Below are 18,090 nucleotides of genomic sequence, written 5' to 3'. Positions count from 1 at the left end.
ATGTTCTTAAAGACACAGAATATTGTTTTCATGTAAGGCTGCCAAATTAATGTTAATAAGAAGATAAGATAATTATCTTGACAGATGAAACCTACAGCTAGGAGGCTTTCAGATTTACTTTGCTGGACTATGTCTAGTTATGAAATACTTTAAACTATGTAGCCCACTATAGGCATATAATTTGAACTGTGTTTATGAATTGCCAACATGAATTATAATATTAGGCATGTTAAAATACATTTTATCATACAGTTTAACATTAGTATACTGAATAAAAAATTAAAGATGAGAAATGGACAATTAACTCTAATTAGAAGTGGCACCTAAAGGAGGCTGGAAGAATAAGTCACTAGCTTAACTGAAGACATGAAAGGCAAAGCTCTCACACTAGGAAGGACTCTCCACAGTGAGCAGAGGCGGAATGCCTCCTGAAGTCCCTCACAAACACCATCTCCTAAGAAGAACTATTTCAAAAATCTTATTTTCAAAAAGTAAAAAGAAACAAGTTTTGCTTTTCTTAAAAATGTAACGGAAACCATCAAAGTTCAATCATGGTATTCAAGTCAAACAGTACAAAGGCACTAACTGTATTTAAAAACAAAGACTATTCTATGAAGGTATATAGTAGATAGATTGCTGAAAATAAAGTAAATCCTTAGTCTCTAAAGGCAAGTACATCATTAGGGATATAGTAAACATGTGTTCTAACCAAAACTTTATTTTCATTCTAGTAATTTTGGTTTTTGTTTAACTGAAACAACAAGCAAACATGACATTTGTATTCCAGATTTTAAAAGGGAAGCAATATAATTGTGGTCATAACCCACTTTTCTTCAAAATATTACTGTTACAGAACATGGTACATTAAATAGAAAATATTTTTTGGCTAATATAATTGAGATGTTGGCGTTCCTCTAGAGCTCACTGACACGGCAAGAAGTCACATCAATTAAATATCAAGTGTTGTTTCATCTATTCAAGGATTTCCTCCTGAAAAATTGTCAGGAAAATTAATAACTAATGTTTGTTATTTTATTCATGTGTAAAAATCAGTCAAAAAAAAAAAAAAAGAAAAGCTGAGATGATAATGTAACTTCTGAGTATCGCAAAAAAATTCTTTTCTCTACTAAAGATAAAACCTTAACACAACCCACTCAACTAACTGTTCTCAAATACCTAGTATCTGACAAGTAACTCGGCTGATGAAAGGTTCAGATATCGCTCACATTCTTTGAGGTTTAAAAAAAAAAGTTAAGGACTAGATGCTTTTATCTTAACCCCACTGCCTCAAAGAGAAGGGGAAATTCAGCAAAGAATTATAAAACTAGACAACAAAGTTAATCAAGAAAAAAAAATCAGTAAACTTTCAGTATCTGAATAATTAAATGTGCGCAGGTGGTGGGGCACCTGCTGCTCTCCTGACAACCACAAGAAATCCCCAGGCCCTACATGGTGGAGGCAGAGAACTGATTCTAACAAACTGTGCGCGCACGCGCTCGCGCACACACACACACACACACACACACACACACACGGGGGGGGGGGTGGGGGAACACCATGTGATGTAAAAATCAAAATAAAGTAAATGTCTTTCTTTAAAAGTGTGAATTGTTGAAACCTAAGAAGTAGGAGGCTATAGGCTCATTAAGGAAGCAGCTGAGTCTGTTGCGGGTCTGTGGCATCTCACCCAAGGGCTTCTACAGTAACAAACCCCTGTGTGCTGTGCAGTCAGGCAATGCAGCTGCCGCGGTGGTATGGTAGACTGGCTGGGGTATCTATCATCCAGCTGAAATCTAGGTTCTATCTGGCAACTCCAATCAATTAACTTTTTCCTTTCTTACATCTCATGTGTCTCTGGACAAAAGAAGATAACCTAAATTGTCAGAGACAATAACTCTTTTCAAGCTCACTTTATAACATAAAATTACACAGTAAGAAATTTCTGATAACTCTAAATATTGTGAAATCTTAACATATTCTGGAGCATTTGGTTTACAAATTTCACTTTTAAATGTATCACTTATGATGTGATTGCTAATTTCTGCCTCTGTTACCTTCCTTGCTAGAATTGCTCAGTAGTCTATCTTATCTTTGGGGCAGGGATGCAAATCTTTTTAGCCTCCCACCCTGTAAAACTTTTATGCAGATGCTTTACTTATTCCCCTATGTGCATTAAACCCTTCGTTTATTCAAAGGCCCAGCTGCATTCCAGGAAGTTGATGGCCTGGAACCATGGTTCTTTTGTGTTTAGAGAGATGACCAGTTGGTTGCCTTACCTGTCTTTCCAAGTGCCAATTCTCTTCAGCTCGGCCAACTGAGTAAGACTGTGAGTCTCACCCCAGCCAAGGAGGAAAGGTGTGGTCTCTGTGTTCCCTCTTCCCAGCCTCTTGGTCAAAAGTTAAAATTCTCTTTGAAAACACTAAAATTTGAAGAGTGCTCTCTGTCTCTCTGTCTCTCTGTCTCTCTCTCTCTCTCTCTCTCTCTCTCTCTCTCTCTCTCTCTCTCTCTCTCTTTGTGACCCTGAACTTATTTCCAACAAGTATACAACTCAACTTTGATGAACTTTTAGCTTAAAATAGTTAAGGACCAAAGGTGTTCCAGCAAATTGAAGATGTGCTCAGAGCCATTTCCAACCCCAGAAAAGTGACTCTGACTTGAGAAGCCATGCCTTAGGAACCAGACAGACAGAAAGGAGAGAAGTGCCTCCCCTCCTTCATGTTTCATGATGCTTGCTCGAGTCCCTTTTATTTTGATATCGCTGCAATTATTAAGAGTGACTAGATTACTTTTCAGGAAATATTTCTACAGTCCTAAATCCCTTTAAAATCTGGGTAGAGCAAAATCATTCATGACAAAAATCAAAATACAGTGCTTGAACAGGTGATTTTGGGCCCAGTGGTTGGTGGATAATATAAGTGATAAATACAAAACATACCTGTGGACTTTATATTATGTAGTTAAAACAAAAACCACTGTGGTCAAGAGGTAAGGAGGTTGAAAGTGAAGAAGAATATGAAAACAATTTAGGTTCAGTTCCAACTTTGTTTACTATACAAATTATATTAAAAATTTTATTTAAAAATAAATTTTAATAATTTTGGCATAAAAAATATATTTACTTAAGAAATAAAATATGCATATGCTTGAACAAATACTTAAATAAAGTCATATATAGTAAATGCAAAGCTCTCAAAATATTCTCAAATGCTTACTTTCATTTTTGATACATCAGAATGACTATATTTATATAATTTCACAAATATATGACTGTTGACATAGTAATGGGTGATACAGATCTGAAACATTCTTTGCTTTTTCGCTTATTTTTAAGAGCATGTATGTTTTAGTTTAAGATACATACCTTCTGTCTGGGAGAAAGTAAATTTTAACGTAAGGATTCCTGGGCCTTCCATCTTCCCTGGAAGGGAGATCCTTTGCTCCCAAAATTGTAACTATCAACTGGTGACCAACCTTGTCAAACCATAATTTTATCTGAAAAGCAAAAATATTCATTTATCAGCTCAAAATATACTACCAGTACATGTTCACACTTCCAATCTTTACACCCTTCTTTCCTACTAATAAAAAGAGAGACATTTTCCCCGGCACACTTATTTGTTAAAATAAAAGGATATGCTATAATAACTTCAATGAATAAATAAATTGATTCTGATGTTTTAGTTTCATTGATAAATCACTTGGGCTTCTTTTTTTTTAATCCTGGTGTGATGAGTTATTCATGAACATATAATAATTACACTATTGTATTATATTTTATATATGATTCCTATAAATCTATCTTCACTTAAGAATTACTATAGTTCCTTATGTTCATGTTTGCACTGAAAATAAATATTCTAAATGCGGTGTGGACAGTAAAAAGTAAATAGCATTCAGAGGGAATTTTCAAGCAAATGTTTGTGTCTCCATAATAAGGCACATTTCAGAGGATATTAGCAAGCTTACTATAGCATTAATAGATTCCTTTAGGTTGTATTTATACCTATAATAAATTAACCTTCAAAACTTTTTAGAGCTACCATTCCTTCTTTAGAGGAGAAAATACCTTACATGGCTAAAATAGTAAAGTTTCACTTTGTAATTTTAAATAAGAAAATGTGTACAATGTTGCCATATCATAATTAGGGATTGACACCTCACGCCCTCCTGCTCCCAAAACTTCACACCTTCATCCTTAGCTGCCGAGTATCCTCTCTATCCGGATCTGTATCAGATCTATGTATTACCTAAGATCCGGGACCTATTACCACCAACTAAAAACTGAAACGGAACAAAAACTCTGGAGCTTGAGAATCACAAAGTTTAGTTACACATGAGACACGGTAGTTCAGTCCCAATTCCACGATGGTTTTGCTGGGTCCCTCTGCATATATTACAGAAAATCGAAGGGGGACTACACTGGTGAATCACAACGGGGAGCCTGGCAGCTTAAAAGACTATACAAAATTATTTCTGTTCTTGCCTTGGTGGTGCTAACAGAGATGAGCCCTCTTAAAGGAAAAGGATAACAGATATCTAAACTATGAAAATAACTACTACTAATTTTCATGTTTTGTTTACTTGAACTGCAAAGTGGTTTTCTATTGCTATTATATAATAATTTTCTACCAGCTAAAATGTTCAAAAATAGATCCTCAACAAGATTTTCTCAAGCTATGTTTAATAAATATGTGATAGTGCTATTATCTAGTTATTACAGCTATAAATTTCTAGGCTAGCTTTTTACCTATGAATTAAAATGGAATCGTAGAGTTTTAAGAATTTCACCTTTCGTCCAAAGGACACAGGACCGCAGAGAAAAAAACAGGTCTCCAGGCTAGAGACACCAGCACTTGGAAGACCAAACGAGGAAGACTGAGACAGACCTACAAACTTAAGGCTAATCTGGCTACACAGTGACTTTGAAGCTACATGAGCCTCAGAGCAAAACTCTGTCTCTAACAAGAAATGGAACAACTAAAAACTGAATAGGGGCTGGGGACTGACTCAAACTCATTAAAGGAAAAACTTTTTAATTTGCTTGCTTAGCAACATTAGACTACAGACATAGAAAAGATAAGAAAATAGATTAAGCTATTCTTTTGACAAAAGCCAAGAGAGAAAAGTAAAGAAATTCGTATGTTTGATTGTTCATGGGATGAAGGAAATGTAGAAAAGTATCAATGTCTTCTAAAGCCTGTGATGAAGATCAGATTAATTTACATATTCTCTACTTTCATCAATAATGGCAACTCTCAAAGGTTTAATTTTTTTTCAAAAATATTATCTTCAGATTTCTCTATAAGGTCAACCACTATCCCTGACTACTATTATCTGTTTCTTATATAAATAGACGTTGGCTTTATTGATTTCATGCTGTGCATCAGCATGTCATTAACTGAATTAACTGTTCAAATATGTAAGTATCAGCACTATTAAGTAAGAACCAATCCTATTACATCTGATTGAAATTGGAATTTTTCAAATTGTCTTGAACTGGGCACTTAATAATAGACCTATTTTTCAGTTTTATTACAGAATGCACATTGAAGTTTTTAATATATATCCAGAGCAAAAATATTTTATTATCTATGCTATTTTGTCATATTCTTAAACCTGAGTTTTAAAACTACATATTTAAAAACATAGCCACTTGCTCCCAAAAATATAACAAACACAACTTCATAGTTCTATCCATAACAAGCCTTAGCTCAATTACTTTAATAAAACCTTGGCATGATTTTCACTGTTTAATATGACTATCCTCTCATCTTTACAATGTAACCAATTTAAATTGATCACAACAAAACTTTAGCACTAAGATAAATATTTTATATTATATACTATGAAGTAGAATTACTATTTTAATTTTAAAGTATTATTTAAAGCCAACAATTGTTTTAAAAACATGCAACAAAGCAGGGAAGGCATAATACTACTTTTAAGATAACTATATTGGCATTATTGTACCATATAAACAATATCCTAAGGAAAAGAGGCAAACAACTTGTACCCCAATCTTAAAAGCAAAAGGAATGATAAAATACAAATAAAATAATATATATAGATAGATATTATTTAGATTCCAATTTTTGTTCTTTGAAACTCTAGAAATTGTTTTGTATATATCAAATGAAAAAAAACTGTATTTTAAATAAGGTACAAATATATTTGCCAATCTCCTCAAGGAGTCGTTGCTTGGAAAATGCAAGAGAATGTGGATGTAGAATAATGAATGATTTAAAGAGACAGCATCCTTTGTGCAATAAAGAAAAATATCTAGAGTTTAAAATTAGCTATTTCAGTAAGTCTTTCTTACAGAGATATGCAAAATCTACATAAAAACTAAATTGGAATGCCACTTTGAAACCTATACATTTGAGTACTTCATTAACTTACAAAATAACTGACAATAATTGTCTCTTTAAATTCGTATTCGATTTCTAATCTCCATGCAGAATTTTACAAGCTGCCTTATAGAAATGATTTGGAAGTCAATAGTATGGTTTGGAGCAACATACCAAAAAAAGTGTTCCTACTACGCATTTTCCAAAAACATACAAATAAGGGATAAAACACAACTTTAGTCTCTATCAGGCAGACAAAGCCTTTACCTGAACCCTAGGGACAAAAGGCGTTGTTCTTCTACTAAGGCTTTGGCTCTGGTAAGCAAAATTAAAGAAAAAAGCAATAAAACAAAACCAAAGAGGACAATATGCTGGAACTAAAAGACCAAAAGTAAAAATAAACACATAAAACTGTCCCTTAAATACAGTGTTTCCATGACAATATATTTAAAATAAGTACTTCATTATAAGAAATAAATATTCCCAAACACTAACATATATAAAAACTATTCAAAATATTCTAATATATTACAACGTATTTAATCAAATACATAAAATAGTCTATATAACAGGAATTAAGACTGAATGTACAAGAAAATAGTCGTGATTATGTAATTTTAGAGAATCATTAAAGTATAACTTCCAAGAAATTTAAAACTTTACCTTTAAACACATTGCAGCCCATTATATCCATGGGCGAATGTTCCTAGCATACCGACAACTACCAAATCCATCGATGTCTAAATCCTTTATATAAAATGGCACAGTATACGCTGCACAAAACACACAGGCTCTCTAACATTTTCACTCGTCTCTAGATTAGTTATAATGTCAAATGTAACACAAATGCTACAAGTTGTTGGTGTGTTATTACTTAAGAAATAATCACAATATAAAAGTCTACAGCTGTTTAACATATTTTTTAAAATTGGTCCACAATTGTGTAAGTGCATGGATATGAATCCTACTGAAATGGAAGTCTACTTGTCCATAGGTTAAAGTACAGGTAAGCGTGATGGGGGACTCAGAACCCACTACTTGAGATATTGTGAACTGCCAGTCATGCCTACTAAAACACTTGTCATTGTCTTGTATTTACAGTTCTTTATTTTTCCCAAAATGTTATGGCATGTTCATTGCAGTATGATATTCCCGACAGCTGTGGGAGGTCACTGCTCTTATCCCCAGCATGCAAGTGAAGAAAATACACAGGAAGGCCTAGGTGAACTTCTAGACGCTCAAAGGCTAGTAGGATAAACACAGGAAGTAAAACTTAATTCTCAGAAAGAACATCACACTTCTCTTCTGGATTTTTAAGCTTTTATTTTTAAAACCATTTCTAAGAATTAATAAAAAATATTAACCCAATTCATAGGTCATAGGTGCCAATCATAGATCAAAAATGAAATCGGAGACACGTCTCTGAGTTGGACACTTAATTCTGCTTCTTCTTGACAAGACTCCACTGCTCTTCTCTTTGCTGCAGGTGAGGACTGAGGGGGGCTTCTGCCCAGGTTCAGGGCCACTACACAGGCATGATATTTAAGTAAAAATAATAAAATCTAAAAACCAGAAGAAAACAACTTTAACAGCAGAATGTTGGTCACCAGGAGTCACCTTCTCTCTCTCTCTCCAAAAATGAAGTAAGTACGAAATCTGGGTTTTCTTCCTCTTCAAGTGGAGATATGCCCCAAAGAGGAAATGTTCGGATATGGATGTGACAAAAATGTCTGTCTGCATAAATCTGCACAGATGAAGCTTTAGTAAGTACGGGATTGGGCTGTGAGGTCTCCATAGGTTAACTACACATGCCAAGGGGACAAGGAACTCCAGAGATTTCATGTTCCCTGCTCCCATCTTTATAGTGTTTTAGATAAAATATGTCATGAAAAGAAAATATTTGAAAAACCTATATTACTTCATAAAATGAAGGGTCTACTCTAAGAAGAATATTTTCAAAGAAACGAATCCTTTACAGCAAGCAGTTTTCCATGACGCAAAACAACCTGTAGCTATCAGATTTACAAAATCAACATTTTTAACCTTATGTTTACCAATGAGTTTACACATTAACGGTAAATATAAAGCAGGTTTGTACTTAGGTGGCACTTTTAAATGATGGAAAATATATTTAAAAAATGCAGTGTATCGTTTCAAGGCTTAAATTCAGGAGCAATTGCTGCACTGCAAAGTTGTGAAATTCTCATTTCTCTATAGTCCGACCCTTGCCATTACCCCAGGGAAACACTGTATACCCTGAATCCTTCCATCCCCCTCGCCACAATGGCTGTCTATGCTACAATCCCTGGGTACGTTACGCGGGAAGGCGATGCTGGGTGTGACACATCTGTTACAGAAGAGGCTTCTTCATACAAATGAGGAATCTGAAACTGCACACACCAATCTAATTGTGAGTGTCTAATGTCATTTTTCACTACTCCATGTACTATGATCTTTAGGACATGCATTTCATGCAACGCATCTAAAATGTTAAAGTTAGGATAATAAAGTATTAAAACAATAAAGTTCAAATATAAAACTTGACAAGATGTGCAGCACACAATGGAGAGGCAGAAGCCAGTGTTTCTGTCAGTTCTAGTCCAGCCTGGAACAAATAGCATGTTCTAGATCAATAAGGGCTACATAGTGATACACTGTCTCAAATTAGGAAAGAACAAAGGAAGAAGGAGCCTAGCAGAGTTGTCCTCTGAGAGGCTCCACCCAGCAGCTATTCAAAACACATGCTGAGACTCATAGCCAAACACTGGGAAAAGTGGAGGTGAGAGAGGAGAAAAGGACCTGGAGGTGACAGGAGCTTCACAAGAAGATCAAAAGAGCTAACTAACCAGGGCCCAGCGGGGCGTGCTGAGACTGAAGCACCAACCATGGACCTTGCATGGACTGGACCTATGGCCCCTACACAGATTTAGCCATTGGGCAGCTCAGGCATCCTGTGGGTCCTCTACTAAGGAGAGCAGTGGCTGTCTCTGACAGGGACTCTGTTGCCTGCTTTTTGATCACTTCCCCTGCCAGGCCACAGGGGAAAAGGACACACTCAGTCCTAATGTGACTTGATGAGCTGGCGTGGATGAGAAGGGGGGGCTCCCATTTTATGAGGAATAGGGGATGGGTAAAAAAGGGGTGAGGAAGAGAGGGTGGAACTGGGAGGAGAGGAGAGATGGGGCTATGACCAGGATGTAAAGTGAATAAATGCAAGGAAGGAAGGAAGGAAGGAAGGAAGGAAGGAAGGGGAGAAGGAAGGAAGGGAGGGAGGAAGGAAGGGAGGGAGGAAGGAAGGGAGGGAGGAAGGAAGAAAGGAGAGAGAGGAAAGAAGAAAACAAAGGAAGAAGGGGAAGGGAAGAAGAGGGCAGGGGAAGGAGAGGAGTGGAGGAGAAGGAAGAAAATACATAAAAGAAACATACATGGAGTATTTTCTTAATGTTCTCAAGTTTCATGAAGGGAGGTATAAAAGACAACAATTATTCTAAAGTTACTTACTTGCTTAAATAGGCAAATAAAATTGATATTTTCAATATTTAGTAAAAATGAATTGCAAAAATATTAAGATAAATTAATTTTGTAACTATAAGCCAATCACTGACAATCTAATTTAAAAATAATTATCAGTAGAATCAACAGTGAAGACAGTTTCTGTAGAAAAAAAGAATCCTGAGCCTTTCTAACCTAGAAAGAGACCAGGACACATTTTAGCCCAACACCCTATCAAACTCCTACCAAATCCTATATGCATGCTTGAAATTACTTAGAATTACAAAAGTTGTCTTGCAAATGAAGAAGCAGCTAACTTAAGAGTCAAAATAAGAAAGTGCTGCCAATGGGCTCCCATGGGCTCAGGAAGAATAAACTTGACTGGGCTGATTCTGGTTTTCTCATCAAATACGTTAGTGGTCCATCCAATGGGGATGGCGCAGGAAGGTAAGCAGATGCAGGATACAGCACGGGGACAAAATTAGCTACACACACCCTTTAAAAACTAGTCAGCAGCTCTGAGTCTAAAAGCATAAACAAGAGCTATTTATTATGTGTTTTCTATTTTTAAAAATCAGCAAATGAACTAACACAGTAGGTAGATCACCTCAAATACATACAAATAATCTGTGTGCCGAGGCAAAAAACAATGCCATGGTTTAACGAGGAATGAACCCAAGTAGAATTCCTCAAAAGCAAAAATGCCCGAAGGAAGAAGAAAATGGAGGTGCAAGAGCTGAAGATAACTCTCAATGAATGAATCCAGAACCATCTGAGAAATGACCACCTAGGCTTGCCTGTGGGGAGATCATCTTGATCACATCCGGTGAGGAGGGAAGACACATGTTAATTACGGGTGAGCCATTCTCCAGGAAAGGCCCAGCACCACTCAAGATGAGGAAAGAGAGCCAAGCACTAACATGTAAGCACATCCTCTCTGTTTTCTGGTGGATGTAATATGGCCAGTCATTTCAAATTCCTAATACAGACAGAATAAACTCTTTCTCCTTTAACTGCTCTTATCATATTATTGAATTATGTCAACAGAAGAAAAGCAAAAGAGAAAGGTAGGGCTAACACATAGGAGTGTTCTTAAGAAGTGATACATGTAGGCATATTTAAAACTCCTACATTACCACACCAAACCGAAATTGCCTGTAGGCTAGTACAGATACAGAGACAGGCTTGCAGTAACTCAGGAAAGCATCTTCATTAAACTGACCTAATACAAGGAATTTGAATAAAATTAAAAGGTATATAATAATAAAAGGCATTCTATCTTGTTCATTTATATTCATAGTGACTAGAATTACTATTTCTGTCAGAAAATTAATTTATATGTATATACACACTTTACATATTATACACATATAATATGTGATTGATAGATTAGATGTGATTAGAATAATTTTTAATAACCTCAAGTTTATACTTTAGAGTTTGTATTATAATTTTACTTCAGGAAAGTTCCTGACAAAGTAACTTGCTATAGAAAAAATAATTAATATATATCCAAGTATTTCAGTGGCATGATTATTTGTAATAAGACAATAAATGCCGTACTATAGATATGAAAGTAAAGATAAGAGAAAGTCTATAAGTTAATATGGAAGGAAGCAATAAACAGAATATATATATAAGCACAGAACTCATGAGCCAGAGGCTGAAGGATCAACAGAAGCTCAGGGCTAGCCTGGCCTAAACACTGATGATCAGTCCAGCCAGGACTGCACGGCCAAATTCCAACTCAATAAAACAGGATAAAGGAAAAAAGAATTCATATGTGAAATTTTATTTAAAATATATTCATGTATTATAAAAGGTCATTTGCAGTGTCAGGATTATTAGTGATTTTGTTATTGTACTGACTAGATTTCTGATAATAAATATGAATCATATTAATAATTCCTGTCTGGTTTGTATGTAATTTGAGAATGTATCAGTGTAGGACTTCAAAATGGATGCAATTAACATTTTAAATAAGTTAATAAAATATGTTCCCTCCAAGCTAAGAAAACAAGAGCACACTTTCCTACTAGGCCACAGTTAGCCGGGTTTTGGCCATCTGCACAGCCTCAGCAGCTTTCTCCTGCTGCCAGGTCAGTTTTGGATCAGGAGCAAAATAGTTGAGATTGAAATTTCTCCAGACCCCTTCCTGACCCTTCCTGGCTGTCTCTCCTAGCAAAATCTGTATGGGAGCTTGAAAAAATTGCAATGATGTAACAAAGTAGAACTGTTAACAATCATGCTCCCCAAAAAATCAAATACTACCATTTCTCCTTAAAACTAAAAGGACAGATTTCTAGCTGACTTACCAAGAAGGTAATTCTAAGGAATTTAAAGTACAATCTCATAATCGTTTGGGTTTTAACAGTTTTGGGGTTTGAGAACTTAACTTTCCTTTAGTACTCAGGAAATTCCAAATTTAACAATCACCAGCGTATTAAAAATTACTCTAACAATAAATTTGAATGTGCTCTAATATAGAAACAATACTGTAATAAAAGCACTTAAATTCGCAAACCATTTGTAATAGGACTATAATATAGAATTCAAGTTTTAACTTATACTTGAAAATATACAAATCAATGGTCACATTGGAAAAAGTTACCCAGTACACTCAGGACTTACATATATCCCTCATCCAGTTAGTTGGTCTTTTCTGTTGTTAAAAAAGAAACAGAACAAAACAAAAACAGAAAACCTCTAGAAACCTTGTATATCTGAACAATATTAAAAGTATGCCCCAAATTTCCCTTATATGAATAAGCAAAAAAGAATACACGAATATAGCTTCTACCTTAGTACAATCTTTGCCTGTTTCCTCTCTCCCAAAAAATATTAGCAATCCCCAGTCCTTTTAAAATGAAGAGTGAAAATCATCACCCCAACTTCTGGAATAATTGTGACAGTTAAAAAGGGTTACATATCTTCATTAAATCATTAAGCTCTATAAACCTAACATTAAAATAAAGCATAATAACCCAAAAATTTTAAGTAAAAATTATCACAAATAAGAATCTGGTGGCAAAGGCAAAATTATGTTCTAGGAAGAACTTGGCTTACAAAAAAGCCAAAAAACAATCAAAGGAAAGCCTAACATTACATTTTAAAAAACAAATTTAATGCTCCCAAAGAGATAAATATAGTGGTTACATACTGAGAGCTGTCCAGATAAGAACTGCGGGGCGTCCCTCAGCATGCCAGGACTCATGGGAGAGGTGACCGATATAGAGGGACGGTCCATTTTTTGAGATTCAAATGAGCTAGAACCTGAAATGACAAGGATAAAGAATATTAAAATGTCTCTTTACAATTTCAGAACACTCAGCATCCTTCTTTTAAAGGTCCTTTGATGTAGTTCATTTTATTGCCAGGATGTTATAAACAATCTTAAGAAGTGCTTGGCGATGTTTTGCTTTTGTTTTGGACAGTTGTTTTTGTTGTTTGTTTTTGTTTTGCATAGGTGCTCCTGAGGGCTGGTAAGAGCCACAGTGACACCTCTGCTGCACTGACTGTAACGGCAGCAGGCTCTACTCCGGGACGCAGTCCTCTATTATGTGTACTATGCTCACACTTAATAATGAGGAGGAAACATGAAGAATGGAAGAGGAGCCGGATGTGGTGGTACACACCTGTATTCCCAGCACTCAGGAGGCAGAGGCAGGCGGATCTCTGTGAGTTCAAGGCCAGCCTGGTCTACAAAGGAAGTCCAGAACAGCCAAGGCTACACAGAGAAACTATGACACGAAGAAAAGAAAAGAAAGAAAAAGCAAAACACAAAATAATAATCCATCTCAGGGCAACCTAAACTTTAAATACTGAGAACATAAGGACTAGAATATCCAACATTATTAAATGCTTCCAGGTGATTTTTTGTTTGTTTGTTTGTTTGTTTGTTTTGTGTTTTGAGACAGGGTCTCTCTGTGGTCTCAAACTCATAGCAATTCATCTGCCTCTGCTTCCCCCAAATACTGGGGTTACAGGTTTGTACCACTGTGCCCAGCTGCTAAAATATTGCTCCAGCAGAAATGAAATAAGAAGTTATGAAAAAGACGTGTTCAGGCAGCAAACTGTCATTTTTTCATTTTGGAAGCTGCTAACCTGCATTTCCGATTTATTCAGGTATTTAAGTTTTATTTCTTCTCAAGTTTCTGATGGGGCTGAAAACCAGACAGTTTTGTTTTACAATTAAGCTTAGTTATTTAGGGGTTAAGATGTTTTTAAGTCTAGATAGATACTTTAAGTTGATAGAGATGAGATATGATAGATATTGATTTTCATTCAGAATTTAATACTCACTAAGGTAGGAAAGATATTTTTCTTCAAGTCTGCCAGATACAAATAGCCAAAATACTATGAATATAACATTTATATAATTCCTGATTGTTGCATGGTTCTTCTTACTGTATGTAGTTTATTTGCATATAATAATATAAATGTATATGTAAGAAATATAATTTTAAAATTGCTTTAAAAACATGGAGAATAGTAGAAACATCAATAACCAAATGTTATGTGAGTGAATTTGTTTCTAGTCAGTTGAAGAAGCAGTTGGAATGTGAACAGAAATAGAGATACTAAGACATTAGCAGAACTATATATACTACTAAGAGAAAGACAGCATTGCCAACTGTTTACGTGTAGATTAAAATGAAGAGACGGAGAACAGTAATGAGGATTTAGACTTCGGTGAGAGAGTACCAAACGATGCAAAGAGAATGAGCAGGAGGAACTGAGGCGATGCCATGAAATAAAGCTCATCGGAGCTACTTTAAAATCTACAGTAATTCCGGGCATGGTGGCGCACGCCTTTCATCCCAGCACTCAAGACTCACAGGCAGGCGACCTCTGTGAGTTCAAAGCCAGCGTGGTCTACAATGGGAGTCCAGGGCAGCCAAGGCTACACAGAGAAACCCTGTCCCAAAAAACAAACAAACAAAAACCAAAACAAAATCCACAGCAATGCTGGCAGGGATAAAACAAAATGCCGAGGTTATCATAGAGTTTATATATTTTCCTACAGTGATGTGAAATAATATTAAATTTTCCATTTTATGTGACGTAGTAATTGAAGTCATACTTCTATCGTACTTCATGTTGCCAGATAAATTTATTCACTAGACCTTTTGTGAATAACATGAGATGCTTACTGACACATCCTGAAAAAATTAAACTTACTGGATTCCAGTTGTGCGTGCGTGCTGTCAGGTATTCTAGGGATATCTCTGAAATGATAGAAAAGGATAAAAAAAAAATAAGCTTTTAACAGTTGAAGCATCTTCTTTTTTAATCAAAATTAGGAATAAAAAGTCACAAATATACAATAAGTATATGAAAGCTTTATGAAAATAAGAGAAGACCAACTGTATTTTTTGTTTTGTTTTGGACAAACTGACCTAGATCTCCTATATAGGTGAAGCTGGCCTTGAGCTTCGCCACACACTTCTGTCTTTTCTTCTCTGGACTAGAATCACATTTTTGCAGCTATCTCCAACAGGAATTTAAACCTATGTGCAGTTTTAGCCGATTTATAAAAACATACATTTTATTTCCTATGTGTCTTACGATATATAACCATCTATTCTAAAAAATGCTTTGTATTCAACAAGCTTTTATGAACATATATTAATTCTACTCTTTATTTTTGCCTATTTTTCTAAATAAATTTCACTAGAACTCTAAAATCATTAAAATATTATAATTATAAATATACGTTTTTAAAAGTTACATTGGTAACAGGCAAACATGATTCATATGGGGACTTCCAAAGTTACCTTACAACTATATTCACATCAGAAAATACCTAAACTTACTAGATATGTAAGTAGATAGTAGTAACTACTGTCATTCATAAAAATATATGATTATAAACTATTTAAAATATTAAATATATAATTTGAGTACACTTTTATACTAAAAGAGATTTAATTAATATACTAAGCTGACACACTATGGTTTTGCCATATCACCAAACTTTAGAAAGGCAAAAGGCTACAACCCATAATTTCCTAACTGAATGAATGCAGGCATTATTACAAGAATGTCTGTAGCCTCCATATACAGATGCATTATGCCCATACAATAATTTACTGTCAAGCTACAGATATTTCTGATTTAATTTCGATATACCCTTTACATTATCATAGAACATGAGTTTCGACAGGAAAAAAAGTATTGCGAGGACATTTTGTGAATAATCTTCATAAATTAGGTTAAAGGGTTTTAACTTCGCTGCCACCTTTGGGAAGTATAGGCTATCGGCAATAAAATGCAAAGGCCAGCTGTACTTTAATGTCACTTGTTTTGACCTGATTAACTGCATTTTTAAAGAAACTAATTTTCCTTAAGTAAACCCTTTATCTGGGAATTATATGCTCTTTGATCCTATCTTTTGTAAGCTAGGATCTCCATTTGAAAAACAAAAACAAAACATTGCATTAGATGTAGATTGCAGTGGTTGGCGTTCCTGAAATGTAAAACACCACTGAAACATTTCAAAAAGTAATGATCTAACATTTTTCCTTTCTTATAAACAGCAACTATTTTATCATATTTTATGATAATCAGATAAAGAAAAATCATTAATTTTGGTCAAATGTTTGGTCAAGGAATAACACTGTCTATGAAATAACTTACTTTCACAAAACAGACAATCCAAACTGCTAAAAGCAGTCAGCTTCACACACAAATAAATGAGTGGAGGTGGGGCTGGGGCGATGGCTGGGTGTTAGGAGCGCACACTGCTCATGCAGATGCAGAGGACCAGGGTTTGGTTTCCAGCACCTGCATGTGGGTTTACAACCACTCATAACACCAGGGAGTCTGGCCCTCTGCTGACCTCTGTGTGAACCACGCAACTGTTCTGTGCAATACATACATGTAAACAAAGCACTCATACACATAAAATAAAATTACTCTTAAAAAGTAAGTAAAAAATAAATTACTAAAACTGTCTTACCCAATCGGCCTTGAAACGACAAGCTCAACTTGTGGTTCAGGTTTGGATTCTAGAATAATGTTGTAAACTTCCTCAAATGTGGCTCCTTGTAATAGCCTCCCATTCCATTCTAAGACTTCATCACCTGTGGTGTCAGGAATAATTGTATAAATATAAGTCCATAAGATATACTCAAAGTAGAAGCAATCGTTGCATTTCAACAAGTTCCAAAAGTACATCCACCATCTCATTATAACATACATACTGGGAACAACTCCAGCAGCACACAACGTAATGGCTAGGATAGCACATCTCATCAAAGGAACAGCGGTCACTGGGAAAACACTACGTTTGAGTTACAGCCACTTGGTTTCTTACCAGAAGACCTAATTGTAGGCAAGTAGGTGTCAACAAAGTCAGCTCTCGCTCTGAGGACCGCATGGCTCTACTCTAACTGGTGGCACATGTGTGCTTAGTTAAGCACTGCTTGCTTTAAAATTGTCAACTGTTAAGTGATTCACATTGCATGAACTCTTCTTCAGAGGATTTAAGGATTTCTCCAATAGGAGTTGAAGGAACTGACTGAAAATTATGGAATGACATAATTTAGAAAATGTGTAATTATTTTAATGAAGTTTGTTTTCTAAAAAAAAAAAAAAAAGGAATGTTTTTTCCAAACGAAAAATAAAGATTTTTGGGAAACAAAATTCAAGTATCCATCACTAGTATCGATTATATAAAGTTGGGTGTGGGAATGTGGAGAGAATCTGGGAGGAGTCGCGGGAAAGGCATGAAAGTAAATTTATACAGTGCTCAAAAAAATAATAAAAAGTTTTCAAGGAGACATTGTGTTTAGTATTATACAAAGAATAAGAGCTATAACTCTCCATTAATGACTAAAGATTTTAAGCTTTGTGAAAGAAACTAATTATTAATGTTCAAATCGCTTGTCAATGAGTAGCAGTTTTCCCTAACCACTCATGGCTAGCATTTTCCAGGCCTTCTAACACGTTAGGCAGGCGTCCTATGGTGCCAGCCTCACAGCTGACACATGGATGTAAACTCCTGTTGGTGGGAACGCACCTGGTCTAAGATGGCCGACGGTATCAGCCAAGCTTCCTTTTTTTACTTTGGTAATGAACGCACAAAGGCGACCTGATTCCGTCATCTTTCCTCCTACAACCTGTTTAAAAGAGGAAAGGATCAAAGCTGTCAGACTGCTAAAAAGAGTAGAAAAGACTCAAGCAAAAAATTTCACGACAATTTAGATTTTGAGCTGTAATTTAATGTACTAGATTTTATTTCTTAAATAAT

The 18,090-nt window shown here is 35.4% G+C and overlaps 1 protein-coding gene across 16 annotated transcripts in view; it reads right to left on the bottom strand.

The window, feature by feature from the left end:
* Rims2 (regulating synaptic membrane exocytosis 2) overlaps positions 1 to 18,090 on the bottom strand; it is a 455,960-nt gene that overhangs the window by 202,962 nt on the left and 234,908 nt on the right. For 14 of the 16 annotated variants that reach the window (XM_051159510.1, XM_051159507.1, XM_051159511.1 and 11 more), the window contains 5 exons: positions 17,860 to 17,959; positions 16,798 to 16,921; positions 15,018 to 15,064; positions 12,997 to 13,109; positions 3,362 to 3,492 (listed from right to left, as the gene is read on the bottom strand). In XM_051159510.1, the coding sequence (XP_051015467.1) occupies positions 3,362 to 3,492; positions 12,997 to 13,109; positions 15,018 to 15,064; positions 16,798 to 16,921; positions 17,860 to 17,959 (515 nt within the window). Of the gene's footprint in view, positions 1 to 3,361; positions 3,493 to 6,614; positions 6,663 to 12,996; positions 13,110 to 15,017; positions 15,065 to 16,797; positions 16,922 to 17,859; positions 17,960 to 18,090 lie in introns of all 16 variants that reach the window. The other 2 variants (XM_051159512.1, XM_051159518.1) reach the window with 1 other exon arrangement.

Source organism: Acomys russatus, chromosome 17 (genome assembly GCF_903995435.1).
Source record: "Acomys russatus chromosome 17, mAcoRus1.1, whole genome shotgun sequence".
In the NCBI taxonomy this organism is placed as follows: domain Eukaryota; kingdom Metazoa; phylum Chordata; class Mammalia; order Rodentia; family Muridae; genus Acomys; species Acomys russatus.
This window is presented reverse-complemented; position numbering and strand designations above follow the sequence as displayed.